Raw genomic sequence first — 16,665 nt, forward strand, 5'->3', positions numbered from 1 at the left:
AGTGAGCCGACAGCGCACCATTGCAACTCCGGCCTGGGTGACAGAGCAAGACTTCGTCTCAAAAAAAAATATAAGGAATAAAATCTTAAAACGAGGACTGCAAATACGTGGAAGCGTAAGGATCCTGGTGTATGTCCTTGATGTATAAAAAAGGAAAACACTGGGCAAATCAATGTCATTCTAAGAACAGCAAAGACCTGGAACCAACCCGAATGCCCATCGATAGACTGGACAAAGAAAAATGTGGCACATACACACCGTGGAATACGATGCAGCCATAAAAAACAACGAGGTCGGTGGCGCCCAGCCGGACAACTCATGGCGGCGGTGGCAGCTGCTTGGGCGCGGTGCGGTGGTGACTGAGCTACCAGCCTGGCGGCGGGCGTGCACCGAGCCCCGGCCCGCGTGGGTGCTGAGCCCGCTCCAGCCGGGACGATGGTGAAGTGTTTCCTGGGCCAGAGCGTGCTCCGGAGTTCCTGGGGCCAAGTGTTCGCCGCCTTCTGGCAGCGGTACCCGAACCCCTACAGCAAACATGTCTTGACGGAAGACACAGTACACCGGGAGGTGACCCCTGACCAGAAGCTGCGGTCCCGGCGACCCCCGACCACGACCAACAGGGTGCCCCGCTGGGCCGAGCGACTGTCTCCTGCCAGTGCTGCTCGCTCGGGGTACATCCTGGAGGACTCTGCTGTGGACCCACAGAATGAGACCATGACCACCTTCACCTGGGACATCAACCACGCCCGGCTGATGGTGGTGGACGAACCACGTGTTTGCTGTGTGAACTCTGACAGCAGTGGCTGGACCCAAATCCGCGGTGAAGCCTGGGTCTCCTCTAGCTTATTTGGTGTCTCCAGAGCTGTCCAGGAATTTGGTCTTGCCCGGTTCAAAGGCAACGTGACCAAGACTATGAAGGGTTTTGAATGTATCTTGGCGAAGCTGCAAGGTGAGGCCCCTTCCAAAACACTTGAGACAGCCAAGGAAGCCAAGGAGAAGGCAAAGGAGAAGACACTGGCAGCTACAGAGAAGGTCAAGGATCTCGCCAGCAAGGCGGCCACCAAGCAGCTGCAGCAGTTTGTGTAGCCAGCCCCCCACCACCACCGTACCCCAGACAGCTTGGCTTAGCCCCGCTGCCCTCCCTCCCTTGTACTTTATCATTAAAAATCAACTTCCAAGAAATCCCATTTGACCCAGCAATCCCATTACTGGGTATATATCCAAAGGATTATAAATCATTCTACTACAAGGACACGTGCACACGAATGTTCATTGCAGCACTGTTTACAATAGCAAAGACCTGGAACCAACCCAAATGCCCAACGATGATAGACTGGATAGGGAAAATGTGGCACATATACACCATGGAATATTACGCAGCCATCAAAAACGATGAGTTCACGTCCTTTGTAGGGACTTGGATGAACCTGGAAACCATCATTCTCAGCAAACTGACCCAAGAGCAGAAAATCAAACACCGTATATTCTCACTCATAGGCGGGTGTTGAACAATGAGAACACATGGACACAGGGAGGGGAGCACTACACACTGGGGTCTGTTGGGGGGAAATGGGGGAGGGACGAGGGGGTGGGGAGGTGGGAAGAGATAGCATGGGAAGAAATGACAGATACAGGTGAGGGGACGGAAGGCAGCAAACCACACTGCCATGTGTGTACCTGTGCAACAATCTTGCATGTTCTTCACATGTACCCCAAAACCTAAAATGCAATAAAAAAAAAAAAATCAACTTCCAGCCCTATCTACTGTCTGGGTGGTGGGTTGAGGGTATCCAGTTTGGCATCTACAGTACACCAGGCACGTTATCCAGTCTGAGCCAAGTCTGCTTATTCTCCCATTGGGCAGCTGAGGACCCAAGCACAGAGGTGCAGTGACTTGCCTCAGGACCCAGGTAGCCTGCAGGTGAACTGGCAATAAATGCTAGACTGGAAGCCCCACGAGGGCAGGGCTCTTGGTTTAGTTCTCTGGTGTGTCTCAAGTACCTGGAACAGTATCTAGCACGTAATAGGCACTCAATAAATACTTGTTGAATTCAGTCAGTCTTAAAAAAAAACAAAAAAAAACAAAAAAAAAAAAACGAGTTCATGTCCTTTGTAGAGACGTGGATGAATCTAGAAACCATCATTCTCAGCAAACACAAGACAGAAAACCAAACGCTGCATGTTTTCATTCATAGAAGACGAACAGTGAGAACGCTTCGTCACCGGGAAGGAAACAACACTCACAGGAGTAGGTGGGGCGTGGGGGGGTGGGGACAGTGGTGGGAGCAGGGAGGATGAGGAGGGAGATCACTGGGAGGAACGCCTGATGTAGGTGACGGGGTGGGGATGGAGACCGCCATGGCATGTATGTACCTATGCAACAATCCTGCAGGATGCAGGACCTGCACATGTACCCCAGAGCCCAAAGTACAATTTTTAAAAATTATTAACAGCATATTCATTAAGCAAGAATCATCTTCAGTCCTCTGTACTCCTTTCTGATGAAACACCGCCTAGACTCCAGCCTGTTCCTCAGTGCCCACTAATAACACCCACCTGCCCTCTCCCGTCTACCCGCCTTTGAATAGGCTCCTCTTAGAAGCTAAGCGGCTTCTCACCTTTTCCTTTTTTATTCTTTTTTCTTTTTTTTCTTTTTTTCTTTTTTTCTGAGATGGAGTCTCACTCGGCCACCCAGGCTGGAGTGCAGTGATGCCATCTCAGCTCTCTACAACACTGTCTCCTGGGTTGAAGTGATTCTCCCATCTTAGCCTCCTGAGTAGCTGGGACTACACGCACCCACCACCATGTCCAGCAAATTTTTGGTATTTTTAGCAGAGACAGGCCTTCACCAGGTTGGCCAGGCTGGTCTTGAACTCCTGGCCTCAAGTGATCCACGTCAGCCTCCCAAAGTGCTAGGATTACAGGCGTGAACCACCACGCTCAGCCACCCTTTCCTGTCTCTCAAAGTCTTCCAGGTACTCAAGGACTTGCCCACATCTTATTTCTATCTTAAGACTTCCCTAGATTGCCCTGGGTTATAAATACCCCTGCCTAGCGTGTTCTACTATTTTACTTCTATTGTTACTTCTATTATTACAGTCTGGGTTGTATTACAGTTTCGTGCGTATGTATTTGGGTGCATATTCCCACTCAACTGTGAATCTTTGGAGATTACAATACAGCTTAGTTCATCCTGATTTTGGCATGGCACCGTTTTTCACATATATCAAGCATTTAGGAGATGTTACTTGACATTAATTAAATGGGTTTTGTTCCGGTCATTTCTCCCCACCCCAACCCTCACATCTCATAGAGTCATTTTTTTTTTTTTTTGCATTTCTAAACAAAACCTACAAAGTTAGAAGCCTATGTATAGAAGTATCCTCTCTCTCTAATCATTCTCTGTGTGCTGCCGAACATGTCCCAGAATTATAACCTCCTACTTCTGTTTTTCTGCTTTTCCTTTCTAAGTCATTTAGAAATGACTCACTTTGAAACACTTCCCGTGAAGTCAGATGTGGTCTAGAGCATAAGGCTTAATTTGTTGCCAGAAACGGAGAAGGAAAGAAGGAGAGAAAACTCAGCACATTTTCTTGTCATACTTCATGACTTCATTGTGGCTAAGTTTGGGGACCAGGCAGGACTCGTGGTAACATCCAGGTGCTGAAGGCTTCAGCTACTGTCTCAGCTCTTTGGTAAGAAAATCTAGATCCACCTGCGGACTTGCTCTTAACCTGCTTTGCTCATTATAAGTCATGAGTTTAAGGGTCATTATCTTCTATCTCCCTTATTCCTTCTCCGATTTTCAATTCTTTTGTCTTGTCTCTATGTCTACCTTTCTTTTTCTAACTATTCCACCTTTCGTTTGTCTTTGCTTTTAATATTTCGTAGTGCAATTAATAGTGAATTTTATGTCATTTCTTTCCTGCCTTTGAATTGGCGATGTATTTCCCCTGAACTTTGATTCTACCTGTCCCCATTAGTTTGTTTTTCAAATCATTGATTGCCCTTGTTTTCCCTTTCTCTTTCTTTTCTTTTTTTAATTCTTTTTTTTTTTTTGAGACGGAGTTTCACTCTCGTTACCCAGGCCGGAGTGCAATGGCGCGATCTCGGCTCACCGCAACCTCCGCCTCCTGGGTTCAGGCAATTCTCCTGCCTCAGCCTCCTGAGTAGCTGGGATTACAGGCACGCGCCACCACGCCCAGCTAGTTTTTTGTATTTTTAGTAGAGACGGGGTTTCACTATGTTGACCTGGATGGTCTTGATCTCCTGACCTCATGATCCACCTGCCTCGGCCTCCCAAAGTGCTGGGATTACAGGCTTGAGCCACCGCGCCCGGCCTTCTTTTTTTAATTCTTTTGCCCGTTCCTTACTGCTACTGACTCTGTTATCCTATTATTACAATTTGATTCTGGGGTCCACTTTTCTTTCCCTATCATAGTGGAATTTTAGTTTCAGGATATTAATTATCATTAAATTACTGCTGGTCAATTTAGTAATAATTTTTTTAATCCTCTACTAATCTTAAACATAAAGGTGTGGTACTTTTTAGCCAAATTAACTTAAAGCAATGTAAAAAGTAATCTTGTTCTGAAAGACTTTTTTCTCTCTTTTTTGTGACAGAATCTCACTCTGTTGCCCAGGCTGGAGTACAGTGGCACAATCTTGGCTCACTGCAACCTCCGACTCCCAGGTTGAAGTGATTCTCCTGCCTCAGCCTCCTGAGCAGCTGTGATTACAGGTATGTGCTACCACACCCAGTTAAATTTTTTTTTTTTTTTTTTTTTTGTATTTTTAGTAGAAACAGCATTCCACCATGTTGGCCAGGCTGGTCTTGAACTCCTGACCTCAGGTGATCCGCCCACCTTGGCCTCCCAAAGTGCTGGGATTGCAGGCATGAGCCACTGTACCCAGCCTTGTTCTGAAGAACTTTTAATCCCTGACTCATACATACTTTCATTTCAAAACAAATAATATGCGATATTTAATATATAGCTCATGCCAGATAACTCCATTTATTTTTATTGAAATGTCACTGTTAGGCCGGGCGCGGTGGCTCAAGCCTGTAATCCCAGCACTTTGGGAGGCCGAGGAGGGTGGATCACGAGGTCAAGAGATCGAGACCATCCTGGTCAACATGGTGAAACCCCGTCTCTACTAAAAATACAAAAAATTAGCTGGGCATGGTGGTGCGTGCCTGTAATCCCAGCTACTCAGGAGGCTGAGGCAGGAGAATTGCCTGAACCCAGGAGGCGGAGGTTGCGGTGAGCCGAGATCGTGCCATTGCACTCCAGCCTGGGTAACAAGATCGAAACTCCGTCTCAAAAAAAAAAAAAAAAAAAAAAAGAAATGTCACTGTTTGTAGTCCCTGCTACTTCAATTCATGCAGTTCTTGGCAGCTTCCCCTTTATCAGCAATACCATAAATCTTCCTTTTTATTTTTTTTTTTGAGACGGAGCCTCACTCTAAAGCCCAGGCTGGAGTGCAGCAGTGTGATCTGGGCTCACTACAACCTCTGCCTCCCAGGTTCAAGTGATTCTCCTGCCTCAGCCTCCCAGGTAGCTGGGACTACAGGCATGAGCCATGCTCCACTAATTTTTTGTATTTTTAGTAGAGACAGAGTATCGCCGTGTTAGCCAGGATGGTCTTGATCTCCTGACCTCATGATCCGCCAGCCTCAGCCTCCCAAAGTGCTAGGACAACAGCTGTGAGCCACTGCACCCAGCCTACCATATATCTTTTTTTTTAATGTAATTTTTTTTTTTTATTTGGTAGTAAAAAGAGCATTGGCCTAACAGTCATTGGAGCTAAAATCCAAGATCCTCCTTAATAATTATTATATGAAAGGAATCTAATTTGCTAAGTTTCACTGTCAAACTTGAGAAGTAAAAGCTGAGAGGGTGTAGGTTGGGTGCAGTGGCTCACATCAGTAATCCCAGCACACTCTGAGGCAGGTGTCCCCAAACTTTTTACACAGGGGGCCAGTTCACTGTCCCTCAGACCGTTGGAGGGCCGCCACATACTGTGCTCCTCTCACTGACCACCAATGAAAGAGGTGCCTCTTCCTGAAGTGCAGCGGGGGGGCAGATAAATGGCCTCAGGGGGCCGCATGCGGCCCGAAGGCTATAGTCTGGGGACGCCTGCTCTGAGGTTAAGGAAGGAAGATTGCTTGAGTCCAGGAGTTTGAAAGCAGCTTGGACAACATAGCAAGACTCTGTCTCCACAAATGAACAAACAATGACAAGAAAAAGAAAATGTAGGGGCCAGGTGTGGTGGATCACGCCTGTAATCCAAGCACTTTGGAGGCCAAGGCGGGCGGATCACCTGAGGTTGGGAGTTCAAGGCCAGCCTGACCAACAGGGTGAAACCCCGTCTTTAAAAAAATAAAAAATAAATAAAAAGAAAAAGAAAAAAGAAAAAGAAAATGTAGAGAGGAGAGATGATTTCAAAGTTTTCTTTCAGTCCCAGCGTCCTAGGACTCTATCCTTCTCTGAATATTTTAGGAAGTTACCTTGATAGGATTTAAATAAATATCTGAGTAGACAAGGCCATAAAAAGGGGAATAGGAATCATTTCTTCTTTTTTATTTTGTTGACTTGTTATTTTAACTTCTGCTAATCATATAAGGCTCTATGACAATATTTGGTTGACTCAGCAGAACTACTTTCAAGTCACAAAAAAATATTTTGAGCCTCTGTAAAAATAAATGCAAAGTGTTATTCCATCCAGTAAAAATTAGGAATTTAACAAAAAGAAGGTAAAAAGGGACAGCATGGGAATTATGGAAGAGGCCTAAGTAAGGATTAAATGCATATAAATTAGAATTTTAGATTTCATTGCAAAAGAAAAAAAGTCAACCCCTAAAATGGGCATCCATCTATTCAAGCAATTTTTTTTTTTTGAGATAGAGTCTCACTCTGTCATGCAGGCTGGAGTGCAAAGGTGCAATCTCAGCTCACTGCAGACTCTGCCTCTCCAGTTCAAGCATTCTTGTGCCTCCGTCTCCCAGGTAGCTGGGATAACAGGTGTGCGCCACCATGCCCGGCTAATTTTTTGTATTTTTAGTAGAGACAGGGTTTCATCATGTTGGTCAGGCTTGTCTCTAACTTCTAACCTCAGGTGATCTGCCTGCCTTGGCCTCCCAAAGTGCTGGGATTACAAGCATGAGCCACCACACCAGGCTGACAAGCCAACTACAAAAGATGTCTTAGGGACAGTTGAAAAATAATCAGATAAAAGGCAGGGCATGGTGGTTCATGCCTATAATCTCAGCACTTCAGGAAGCCAAGGAGGAAGAATCACTGGATCCCGGGAGTTGGAGACCAGCCTGAGCAACATAGCAAGACCACATCTCTACAAACGAAAGCAAAACAGATAAAGGCTAGATATTCCTTAAGGTACATATTGTGTAACGTGGAGACTGCTAATTGAAAAAATAAAAAATTTTATGTTTTATAAAAAAATATGGGCCGGGCGCGGTGGCTCAAGCCTGTAATCCCAGCACTTTGGGAGACTGAGGCGGGTGGATCACGAGGTCAAGAGATCGAGACCATCCTGGTCAACATGGTGAAACCCCGTCTCTACTAAAAATACAAAAAAATTAGCTGGGCATGGTGGCACATGCCTGTAGTCCCAGCTACTCAGGAGGCTGAGGCAGGAGAATTGCCTGAACCCAGGAGGCGGAGGTTGCGGTGAGCCGAGATCGCACCATTGCACTCCAGCCTGGGTAACAAGAGCGAAACTCGGTCTCAAAAAAAAAAAAATATGCATTTACACCCATGTTCATAGCTGCGTAATTCACAATAGCCAAAAGGTGAAAGCAATCTAAATGTCCTCCACCAAATGACTGCATAAACAAAATGAGGTATATACAGGCAATGGAATATTACTCAGCCTTAAAAAGGAAGAAAATTCTGACCCATGCCACAACATGGAGGAAGCTTGAAGACATTGTGCTAAGTGAAATATACTCCAGGCATAAAAAGACAAATACTGGGGGCCGGGCGCGGTGGCTCAAGCCTGTAATCCCAGCACTTTGGGAGGCCGAGGCGGGTGGATCACGAGGTCGAGAGATCGAGACCATCCTGGTCAACATGGTGAAACCCCGCCTCTACTAAAAATACAAAAAATTAGCTGGGCATGGTGGCGCGTGCCTGTAATCCCAGCTACTCAGGAGGCTGAGGCAGGAGAATTGCCTGAACCCAGGAGGCGGAGGTTGCGGTGAGCCGAGATCGCGCCATTGCACTCCAGCCTGGGTAACAAGAGCGAAACTCCATCTCAAAAAAATAAATAAATAAAAAATAAAATAATAATCATCATCATCATAGACTAGGGGCAGTGGCTCATTCCTGTAATCCCAGCACTTTGGGAAGCCAAGGCAGGTAGATTACCTGAAGTCAGGAGTTCAAGACCAGCCTGGCCAACTTGGTGAAACCCCATCTTTACTGAAAATACAAAAATTAGCTGGGCATGGTGGAAGATGCCTTTAATCCCAGCTACTGGGAGGCTTGAACCCAGGAGGTGGAGGTTGCAGTGAGCCAAGATGGCACCATTGCACTCCAGCCTTGGCGACAAGAGCAAAACTCCATCTCAAAAATTATAGTAAATAAACAAAGCACTGTCCCACATATTACAAGGCTTCTAGCCATCATAGTCCTCTCTGACTAAAGATACATGTACATAAATACACACACACACACACACACGTGAAAAAAAGGTCCAGATGCCGGGCGCGGTGGCTCATGCCTGTAATCCCAGCACTTTGGGAGGCCGAGGTGGGTGGATCACGAGGTCAAGAGATCGAGACCATCCTGGTCAACATGGTGAAACCCCGTCTCTACTAAAAATACAAAACATTAGCTGGGCATGGTGGCACGTGCCTGTAATCCCAGCTACTCAGGAGGCTGAGGCAGGAGAATTGCCTGAGCCCAGGAGGCGGAGGTTGCGGTGAGCCGAGATCGTGCCATTGCACTCCAGCCTGGGTAACAAGAGCGAAACTCTGTCTCAAAAAAAAAAAAAAAAAAGTCCAGATAATATAAATTCAGGTGCTGAAATAATAATCACTGACTAGTGAATATATTTTTATTTTCCTTTTTGTTTGTGTATATTTTCCAATTTTGTTCATGCATATTTTCTGTTTTGTAATAATAAAACTCTTTTTCCCAAGTTATAAAACAAATAAATAAGAAAGGAATGATGGGTGCTGTGGAAGTCAATGCAGAGGGCCAACAATTCTTGGAAAATTTGATAACAAAATGAGATAGGGTTGTGTCTAAAAGACATCACTGAGTCTAGAGTACCTCTTTCTGTGGCAGTGAGTCCTCTGAAAATATGGTGGGGGGAGCGGATGAAGCTTCTGGTCTCAGAAAATGAGAATATATAAAGTTGAAGTTTTGCATATCATTTTAGGTGGTGACGGAGCTTCCTAAAACCCTTTCATGACCTCAATTGGATACTTCCAATCTAGATGTTTTTGTTTACTTATTTAGCTTATTTGTTTATTTTCAAACACACTAAGTGAGGGAATGAGCCAGTGGAAAAACCAAGATTGAAAGTTCAAGCACGTGGAGAAATTTGCACTGATACAGACTTCCAGATGAGACTGTGATTTTGATACACACATAAATCAATATGGTAGATTTTAAATTGTCTATCATAGGACTGGTGTGGTGGCCCACACCTATAATCCCAGCACTTTGGGAGGCAGAGGCGGGCAGATCACTCGAGGGCAGGGGTTCAAGACTAGCCTGGCCAACATGGCAAAACTCCATCTCTATCTAAAAAATAAGAAATAATAAATAAATCAACAAAATGTCTATGAGAGGATGCTTTTGTGTGGTCCAGTGTGAGGTAAACGAAGGCAAACTAAAAAAGCGTGAGGGCCTCCATGATTTTTCACGGTTCCACATCTTTACGTGGGAAGGTTAGAATCCTAAGAATACGTATGCATTTTCAAAAAGATACCATTCATTTTAACATTTTTTTTTCTCATCTGTTTGCAGAAGTTTACCAATGGAGTCTTTCTCTGCTGAGATCAATTCAACTGACCTACTCTTACAGCAGTGGAGTAAGCCCCCAGAAATTCTCTCCATGGTCATTCTCAGCCTCACTTTCATATTGGGATTGCCAGGCAATGGGCTGGTGCTGTGGGTGGCTGGCCTGAAGATGAAACGGACAGTGAACACAGTTTGGTTCCTCCACCTCACCCTGGCGGACCTTCTCTGCTGCCTCTCCTTGCCCTTCTCACTGGTTCACTTGGCTCTCCAGGGAAAGTGGCCATACGGCAGCTTCCTATGCAAGCTCATCCCCTCCATCATTGTCCTCAACATGTTTGCCAGTGTCTTCCTGCTTACTGCCATTAGCCTGGACCGCTGTCTTGTAGTACTCAAGCCAATCTGGTGTCAGAATCATCGCAGTGTAGGGACAGCCTTCACTATCTGTGGATGTATCTGGATGGTGGCTTTTGTGATGTGCATACCCATGTTCATATACCGGGAAATATTCACTATAGACAACCATAATATATGTGGCTACAAATTTGATCCCTTTAACTCATTCGATTATTCAGACTTCTATGGAGATCCACTAAAAAACGCGTCTTTTGAAAACATGGTTCGGCTACCTGAAGAAATGGATGATAGGTTAGATCCTTCCTCTTTCCAAACAAATGATCATCCTTGGACAGTCACCACTCCCCTCCAACCTCAAACATTTCAAAGACCTTCTGCAGATTCACTACCTAGGGATTCCACTAGATTAACTACTCAAAATCCATATTCTAATATATTTAAACCTGCTGATGTGGTCTCAACTAAAATCCACATTGAAGATCATGAAACTAGCCCACCAGATAACTCTGATGGTTTTCTCTCTACTCATTTAGAGCTGTTTCCTAGGGTTTCTAGCAATTCCTTATATGAGTCTGAGCTACAACAAGATTTCCAGGATTATTACTATTTAGGCCAAATCACATATGACAATCAAGTGCCAACACCCATGGTGGCAATAGTTATCACCAGGCTAGTGGTGGGTTTCCTGCTGCCTTCTGCTATCATGGTCACCTGTTACAGCTTAATTGTCTTCCGAATGCAAACGGGCCGCTTCGCCAAGTCTCAGGGCAAAACCTTTCGAGTGGCCGTGGTGGTGGTCACTGTCTTTCTTGTCTGCTGGGCTCCATACCACATTATGGGAGTCCTGTTACTGTTTATTCAACCAGAAACTCCCCTGGGGGGAGCTCTGATGTCTTGGGACCATGTGTCCATTGCTCTAGCATCTGCCAACAGTTGCTTTAATCCCTTCCTTTATGCCCTCCTGGGGAAAGATTTTAGGAAGAAAGCAAGGCAGTCCATTCAGGGCATTCTGGAGGCAGCCTTCAGTGAGGAGCTCACACATTCTACCCACTGTTCCTCAAACAACGTCGTTTCAGAAAGAAATAGTGTTGACACCACCGTGTGAAAATACGGAGCAGCCAGCGAGCAGGGGCTCTTAGGTATGAATATACATATATATATTTTTTTAGGTATGAATATTTCTAAAAGGATGAAGAGATAGGATGAGCAGGGGACTTCAAAAACTGTCCAAGAATCAATCCAGTGGTTCTTTTTTTTTTTTTTTTTTGAGACAGAGTTTTGCTCTTGTTACCCAGGCTGGAGTGCAATGGCGCGATCTCGGCTCACCGCAACCTCCGCCTCCTGGGCTCAGGCAATTCTCCTGCCTCAGCCTCCTAAGTAGCTGGGATTACAGGGACGCGCCACCATGCCCAGCTAGTTGTTTTGTATTTTTAGTAGAGACGGGGTTTCACCATGTTGACCAGGATGGTCTCGATCGTTCGACCTCCTGATCCACCCGCCTCGGCCTCCCAAAGTGCTGGGATTACAGGCTTGAGCCACCGCGCCCGGCCAATCCAGTGGTTCTTAAAGGGTGGCCACAGACTATCAGCATCCCCTAGAAACTAGATAGCAATGCAAATTCCCAAGCCCCACCCCAGACTTGCTGAATTGGAATCTCTCGGGATTGGGACCCAGCAAGTGCATTTAACAAACCCTCTTGTTTCTCAATGCTAAATGTAAGAATCTTTATAAAAATGAGTTCTATTTCTATCCCAAACTAAGCTGTGTAAAATGAAAGAATTTACTGTTTTTAAATGTTTGATGTTAACTGTTTATTGATGTTTCCATCATTAAATTTTTCTAAGCATTGTCTAAGTCTCCCAGATTCCATTTAAAACCATTTCTTCTTAGGTCGGGCGCAGTGGCTCACGCCTGTAATCCTAGCACTTTGGGAGGCCGAGGTGGGTGGATCACCTGAGGTCAGGAGTTCAAGACCAGCCTGGCCATCATGGTGAAACCCCATCTTTAAAAAAAAAAAAAAAATTATTCTTCTCTTACCTGAGTGAAAGATGATCATTTATTCTGCAGCTTTGTTGTCATGTGGTATTGACAGTTTTAAATGAAAAGAAGGTACAAAAAAATAAAAAATAAAAAATGCCTGCGAATGCAAGAATCCATGAGTCTGAGTCTGGAGCACAGAATTATACAATGCCTGATGCCTGTCCTGGGAACATCCCTGGGTACAGGACATAGGAATTCTGAGTTTCCAGGCTGGGCGCTGTGGCTCGCGCCTGTAATTCCAGCACATTGGGAGGCCAAGGCAGGTGGATCACAAGGTCAGGAGTTCAAGGGCAGCCTGGCCAACATGGTAAAACCCCGTTTCTACTAAAAATAAAAAACTAAAAAAAAAAAAAGGAATTCTGAGTTTCCACTATTACAGCTAAATAACCATCTATTGCATAAAAATGGACTACTAATACATCTAAAAACTGACTCATGAAATGTTTTGAAAGCTGTGGTTTGGGGAGTTCTGTTTATTCTATCTGCCTACTGGTTGACCACCTAGCTTCCATTCCTCTTCTTAAGCTACTTAATTTCCTTATTGCTCCTCTGCCTGCAAATCTTCCGCATCAGCCTTTGTGCCTCAAACAACCTCTAATTTCATAAGATTCTAGTTACTCCTTTCCTCTTGCTCCATAATATTTTGTTAGAAATCCATTTCAAGAGGAAGGAGAAAGAGGGCGCAGGAAGAAGCAGCAATTCTTCTACTCACTGCAACTGAGTGCCCTACCAAGCTTGCCGTCACATTTTAAAACATGACTACAGGCAGGGTTCATGCCAAAATTACCAAAAATATCTTCTGGGTTTTTTATTTTTTTTATTTTTTTATATATTTATTTTTTTTTCTTCTGGGTTTTTTAAATTAATCTCTGTCTTGGCCAAAGTAATATATGCACATAGTTTTAAAAGAATTTAGTAAGGTATATAACAAAATATGAGGTCTGCTACTTCACTGTGACCCAAAGTTCCCTCCTCCCTCTCTCATTTCCCAGAGATAACCCTTGCACAATTTGAGATGTTTTGTTTGATAATTACCATGATGTTTCTAAATCATGTGCTTATGCTGCTCTTTTCTGGAGACATGATAAAATGACTTCTTCTTTTGAAAAGTGAAGACGTTTATCCAAGCACTCCATATTTTTGTTTATCCAGTGACCCAACATTCATTAATAACCATTATATTTTAATTCATTCATGACCACACAGTTTTCTTTTACTTTGTCTATACACCCCAACCATTTATATAGCTTCCTGTCTGTCCTTCTTTCATTTAAAACAAAATTACCTAACTTCCAACCACCTTCTCATTTTTCTGTGTGTATAAACGTTTACGTGTTAAAAGTCTGAAATGTCAAGCTTATTTATATCATAACATGGCCTCATCTAAACTGAATATGATGATGTAGTCTAAAAACAGAAAATGACACGTGTTTTAGACTTGCTTATTATTTGTTCAATGGTTGAGGTGAGGGTCTGGACTAAAAATCTTTTATAAAGTACTACGCAGAAAAATTTCAAATCACTAGGAATTCTTTCAGTTGTGAAGAATATCTGACGTAAGATTTGCGGTGCTACCTTTCCAGCTTATATATTAATTTACTTATATATTTGATACGAATAAATGCTTTTTTCTCATGGTTCTTTGCAAGACTCAGATTCATAAATCCTTTTGTTTCACATTCAGAATATATAATAATCTCTAAATATGCAGCAAATAAATCTCCTAGTGAGTGCCTATAGACTTGCTATAATAGCAATTAGCCAGGCTTCTGGAAACGCCAGCATATCACGTAAGACCCTGGGAATAAGACCTAAACGCCAGCATATCACATAAGACCCTGGGAATAAGACCCCTCCCGGGGTTGGTATATAGGATATCGAGGTGAATCATCTTGACAGTTACAAAGATTTAATGTACAATGAGCAATCAGTGATCTGTCTTTGCCAATATACTAATAAAGTATGTGCATGTGTTACTTTGGCAAAGACAAATGATGCACACAGCATTTCTGGATTCCTTTTCCTTTCCATTAACTTTGGAAATATATCCTGAAGAAATTCCTACAATTAGAATTCATTTCTGATGAAAACCTGGTGAGTACCTGTAACTATTTTGTACTATTTTTTCCAGAAAGTCCCAGGTGGGAACACAACTACTGTCCAAAATATAGTATCTTTTTTTTTTTTTTTTTTTTGAGATGGAGTCTCACTCTGTCATCCAGGCTGGAGAGCAGTGGCATGATCTTGGCTCACCACAAACTCCACTTCCTGTGTTCAAGCGATTCTCCTGCCTCAGCCTCCCGAGTAGCTGGGATTATAGGCACCTGCCACCACACCCAGCTAATTTTTGTATTTTTAGTAGTGACGAACTTTCATCATGTTGGCCAGGCTGGTCTGGAACTCCTGACCTCAGATGATTCACCCATCTTGGCCTCCCAAAGTACTAGGATTACAGGCGTCAGCCACCATGCCCAGCTGATATCTTTTTTTTTTTTTTTTTTTTTGAGAGAGAGAGTTTCATTCTTGTCACCCAGGCTGGAGTCCAATGACACAGTCTTGGCTCACTGCAACCTCCACCTTCCAGGTTCAAGTGATTCTTCTGCCTCAGCCTCCCAAGTAGCTGGGATTACAGGCATGTGCCACCATGACTGGCTAATTTTGTGTTTTTGGTAGCAACGGGGTATTTTTAGTAGAGTTGATCAGCCTGACCAACCTTTTACCATGTTGGACAGGTTGATCTTGAACTCCTGACCTCAGGTAATCCACCCACCTTGGTCTCCCAAAATGCTGGGATTACAGGTGTGAGCCACCATGCTGGCCCCAAAGTATAATATCTTACATCTTTATCCTAAAATGCAAGCAAGGTGGGCCTAATCCATACACCAACCTATAAGGGGTGACTGACTCTCCTGCAATATTCCATCATACTTGATATCATTTGAAAAGAAGAATGTTAAAGACATGCCTTTGATTCTTCTTTCCCATCAATATCACAAAAAAAGTCAGGGTCAACTAATTCAACCAGTGGTGGAAGATGGAAGAGGAATAAAGACCAACTGAAACCAAATTCTTTCACGTTTCTATTTTCCTTCCCTGGCCAAAAGAAATTTGAGACCACTACCAGAAAGATAAAACTGTAAACATTCTTTTTTTTTTTTTATTAAGAAAGCATGCAAAAAAAAATGACAACAACTCGTGAGACCAGACACCCCCTTCCCAGGATGCAGCAATGCAAAGCATTACAGGTGGTGGCACGAAGGACTCACCAAACCAGAAACATGGGGAGCAGGGACTGAGGAGAGAAAGGCTGGGGTGGGTGGATCTATACCAGATAATTACTCTGTGTCCCTCTCCTCCACTTTCTCTCGTATTTCCTCTTACAGGCAGTGAGCTCCTGCAGTTTTGCACACGTCACCCAATACAACAATAACGACTACGCTTCGGGTCTGGCAATGCTAGACCGACAAGAAAAGTAGTATTCATTTCACTTCATGGGCAGGGGGGCGGGGGGACTGAGGCCCAGAGGGAGTCAGGTGTGCCCTGTGCCATGAAACAAGACTGAGCTTGGCGGAAGGGAGCTGGGATCTCGGGAGGCCTGATGGCCAATCTCCCGTCCCAGACCCAAACTTCAGCTACCCTGGCTCCACACCAGAATTCTTCATGAGACTCGTTTGCAGAAGACACAGATAAACAAGGGGCATTTGTACGTTATGATTCAGTTTACCCTTGCAAATCCTGTATGGGTCTGAACAGGAAAAGGGTTTAGAAAAGTGGAGTGATCGTTTGCAAAGGGGAGAGCTGATGGGAAGTTGTGTGCAGGATGCACCTTAACTGGAAGGAATAAAGAAGGAAAAGATGCCTAACATAGGGACACTGGGCAAAGGCATTTTGCCACCCTCTAAGAGAAATTCTCCTTTCCCCAAAGGGAAATATTATATCATACTTCAACCCCACTAAGTGCCCTCCAGCATCATGGAAGATTCAAGCCACTCGCACCCCCATTTCTTTTTTACAAAGGCTTTAAAGAAATAAAGTGCTCTTTAGTTAACTGCCCCATCTTGCCCCTTTACTTCAGCCTCACTGGATTTCTCCAATAAACTCTCATATATAACCCCCTTCCAAGAAAAGGAAAGGGGTGGATGAAAGAAAAAATCGGGAGAGCAGAAAGCCAAATCTCTCGGAAATCATGGGTAAATAAAATAATATGAATGAAAAGCAGAAATCACAAAGAAAGTGGCCTTGTCTATTCCATACATTTTGTCCCACAGCTTTGCAGCAA

The 16,665-nt window shown here is 44.1% G+C and overlaps 2 protein-coding genes across 3 annotated transcripts; both read left to right on the forward strand.

Moving 5' to 3' along the window:
• The first annotated feature begins 435 nt into the window (after positions 1-435).
• On the forward strand, positions 436-1,083 carry LOC101037885 (PRELI domain-containing protein 1, mitochondrial-like). The gene is made up of 2 exons (XM_003926691.1): positions 436-946; positions 977-1,083. The coding sequence occupies exons 1-2, from the start codon at positions 436-438 to the stop codon at positions 1,081-1,083; spliced, it is 618 nt and encodes a 205-aa protein (XP_003926740.1).
• Positions 1,084-3,537: 2,454 nt separating this feature from the next.
• C3AR1 (complement C3a receptor 1) lies at positions 3,538-12,371 on the forward strand. Of its 2 annotated transcripts, XM_074403128.1 has the most exons (3): positions 3,538-3,692; positions 4,621-4,738; positions 9,999-12,371. In XM_074403128.1, the coding sequence occupies exon 3, from the start codon at positions 10,009-10,011 to the stop codon at positions 11,449-11,451; it is 1,443 nt and encodes a 480-aa protein (XP_074259229.1). In that variant the 5' UTR covers positions 3,538-3,692; positions 4,621-4,738; positions 9,999-10,008; the 3' UTR covers positions 11,452-12,371. The 2 variants fall into 2 exon arrangements, with proteins under 2 accessions (XP_074259229.1, XP_010335716.2); XM_010337414.3 differs by lacking the exon at positions 4,621-4,738.
• The last annotated feature ends 4,294 nt before the right edge of the window (positions 12,372-16,665 follow it).

This window comes from Saimiri boliviensis, chromosome 7 (genome assembly GCF_048565385.1).
Source record: "Saimiri boliviensis isolate mSaiBol1 chromosome 7, mSaiBol1.pri, whole genome shotgun sequence".
Taxonomy (NCBI): Eukaryota; Metazoa; Chordata; class Mammalia; order Primates; family Cebidae; genus Saimiri; species Saimiri boliviensis.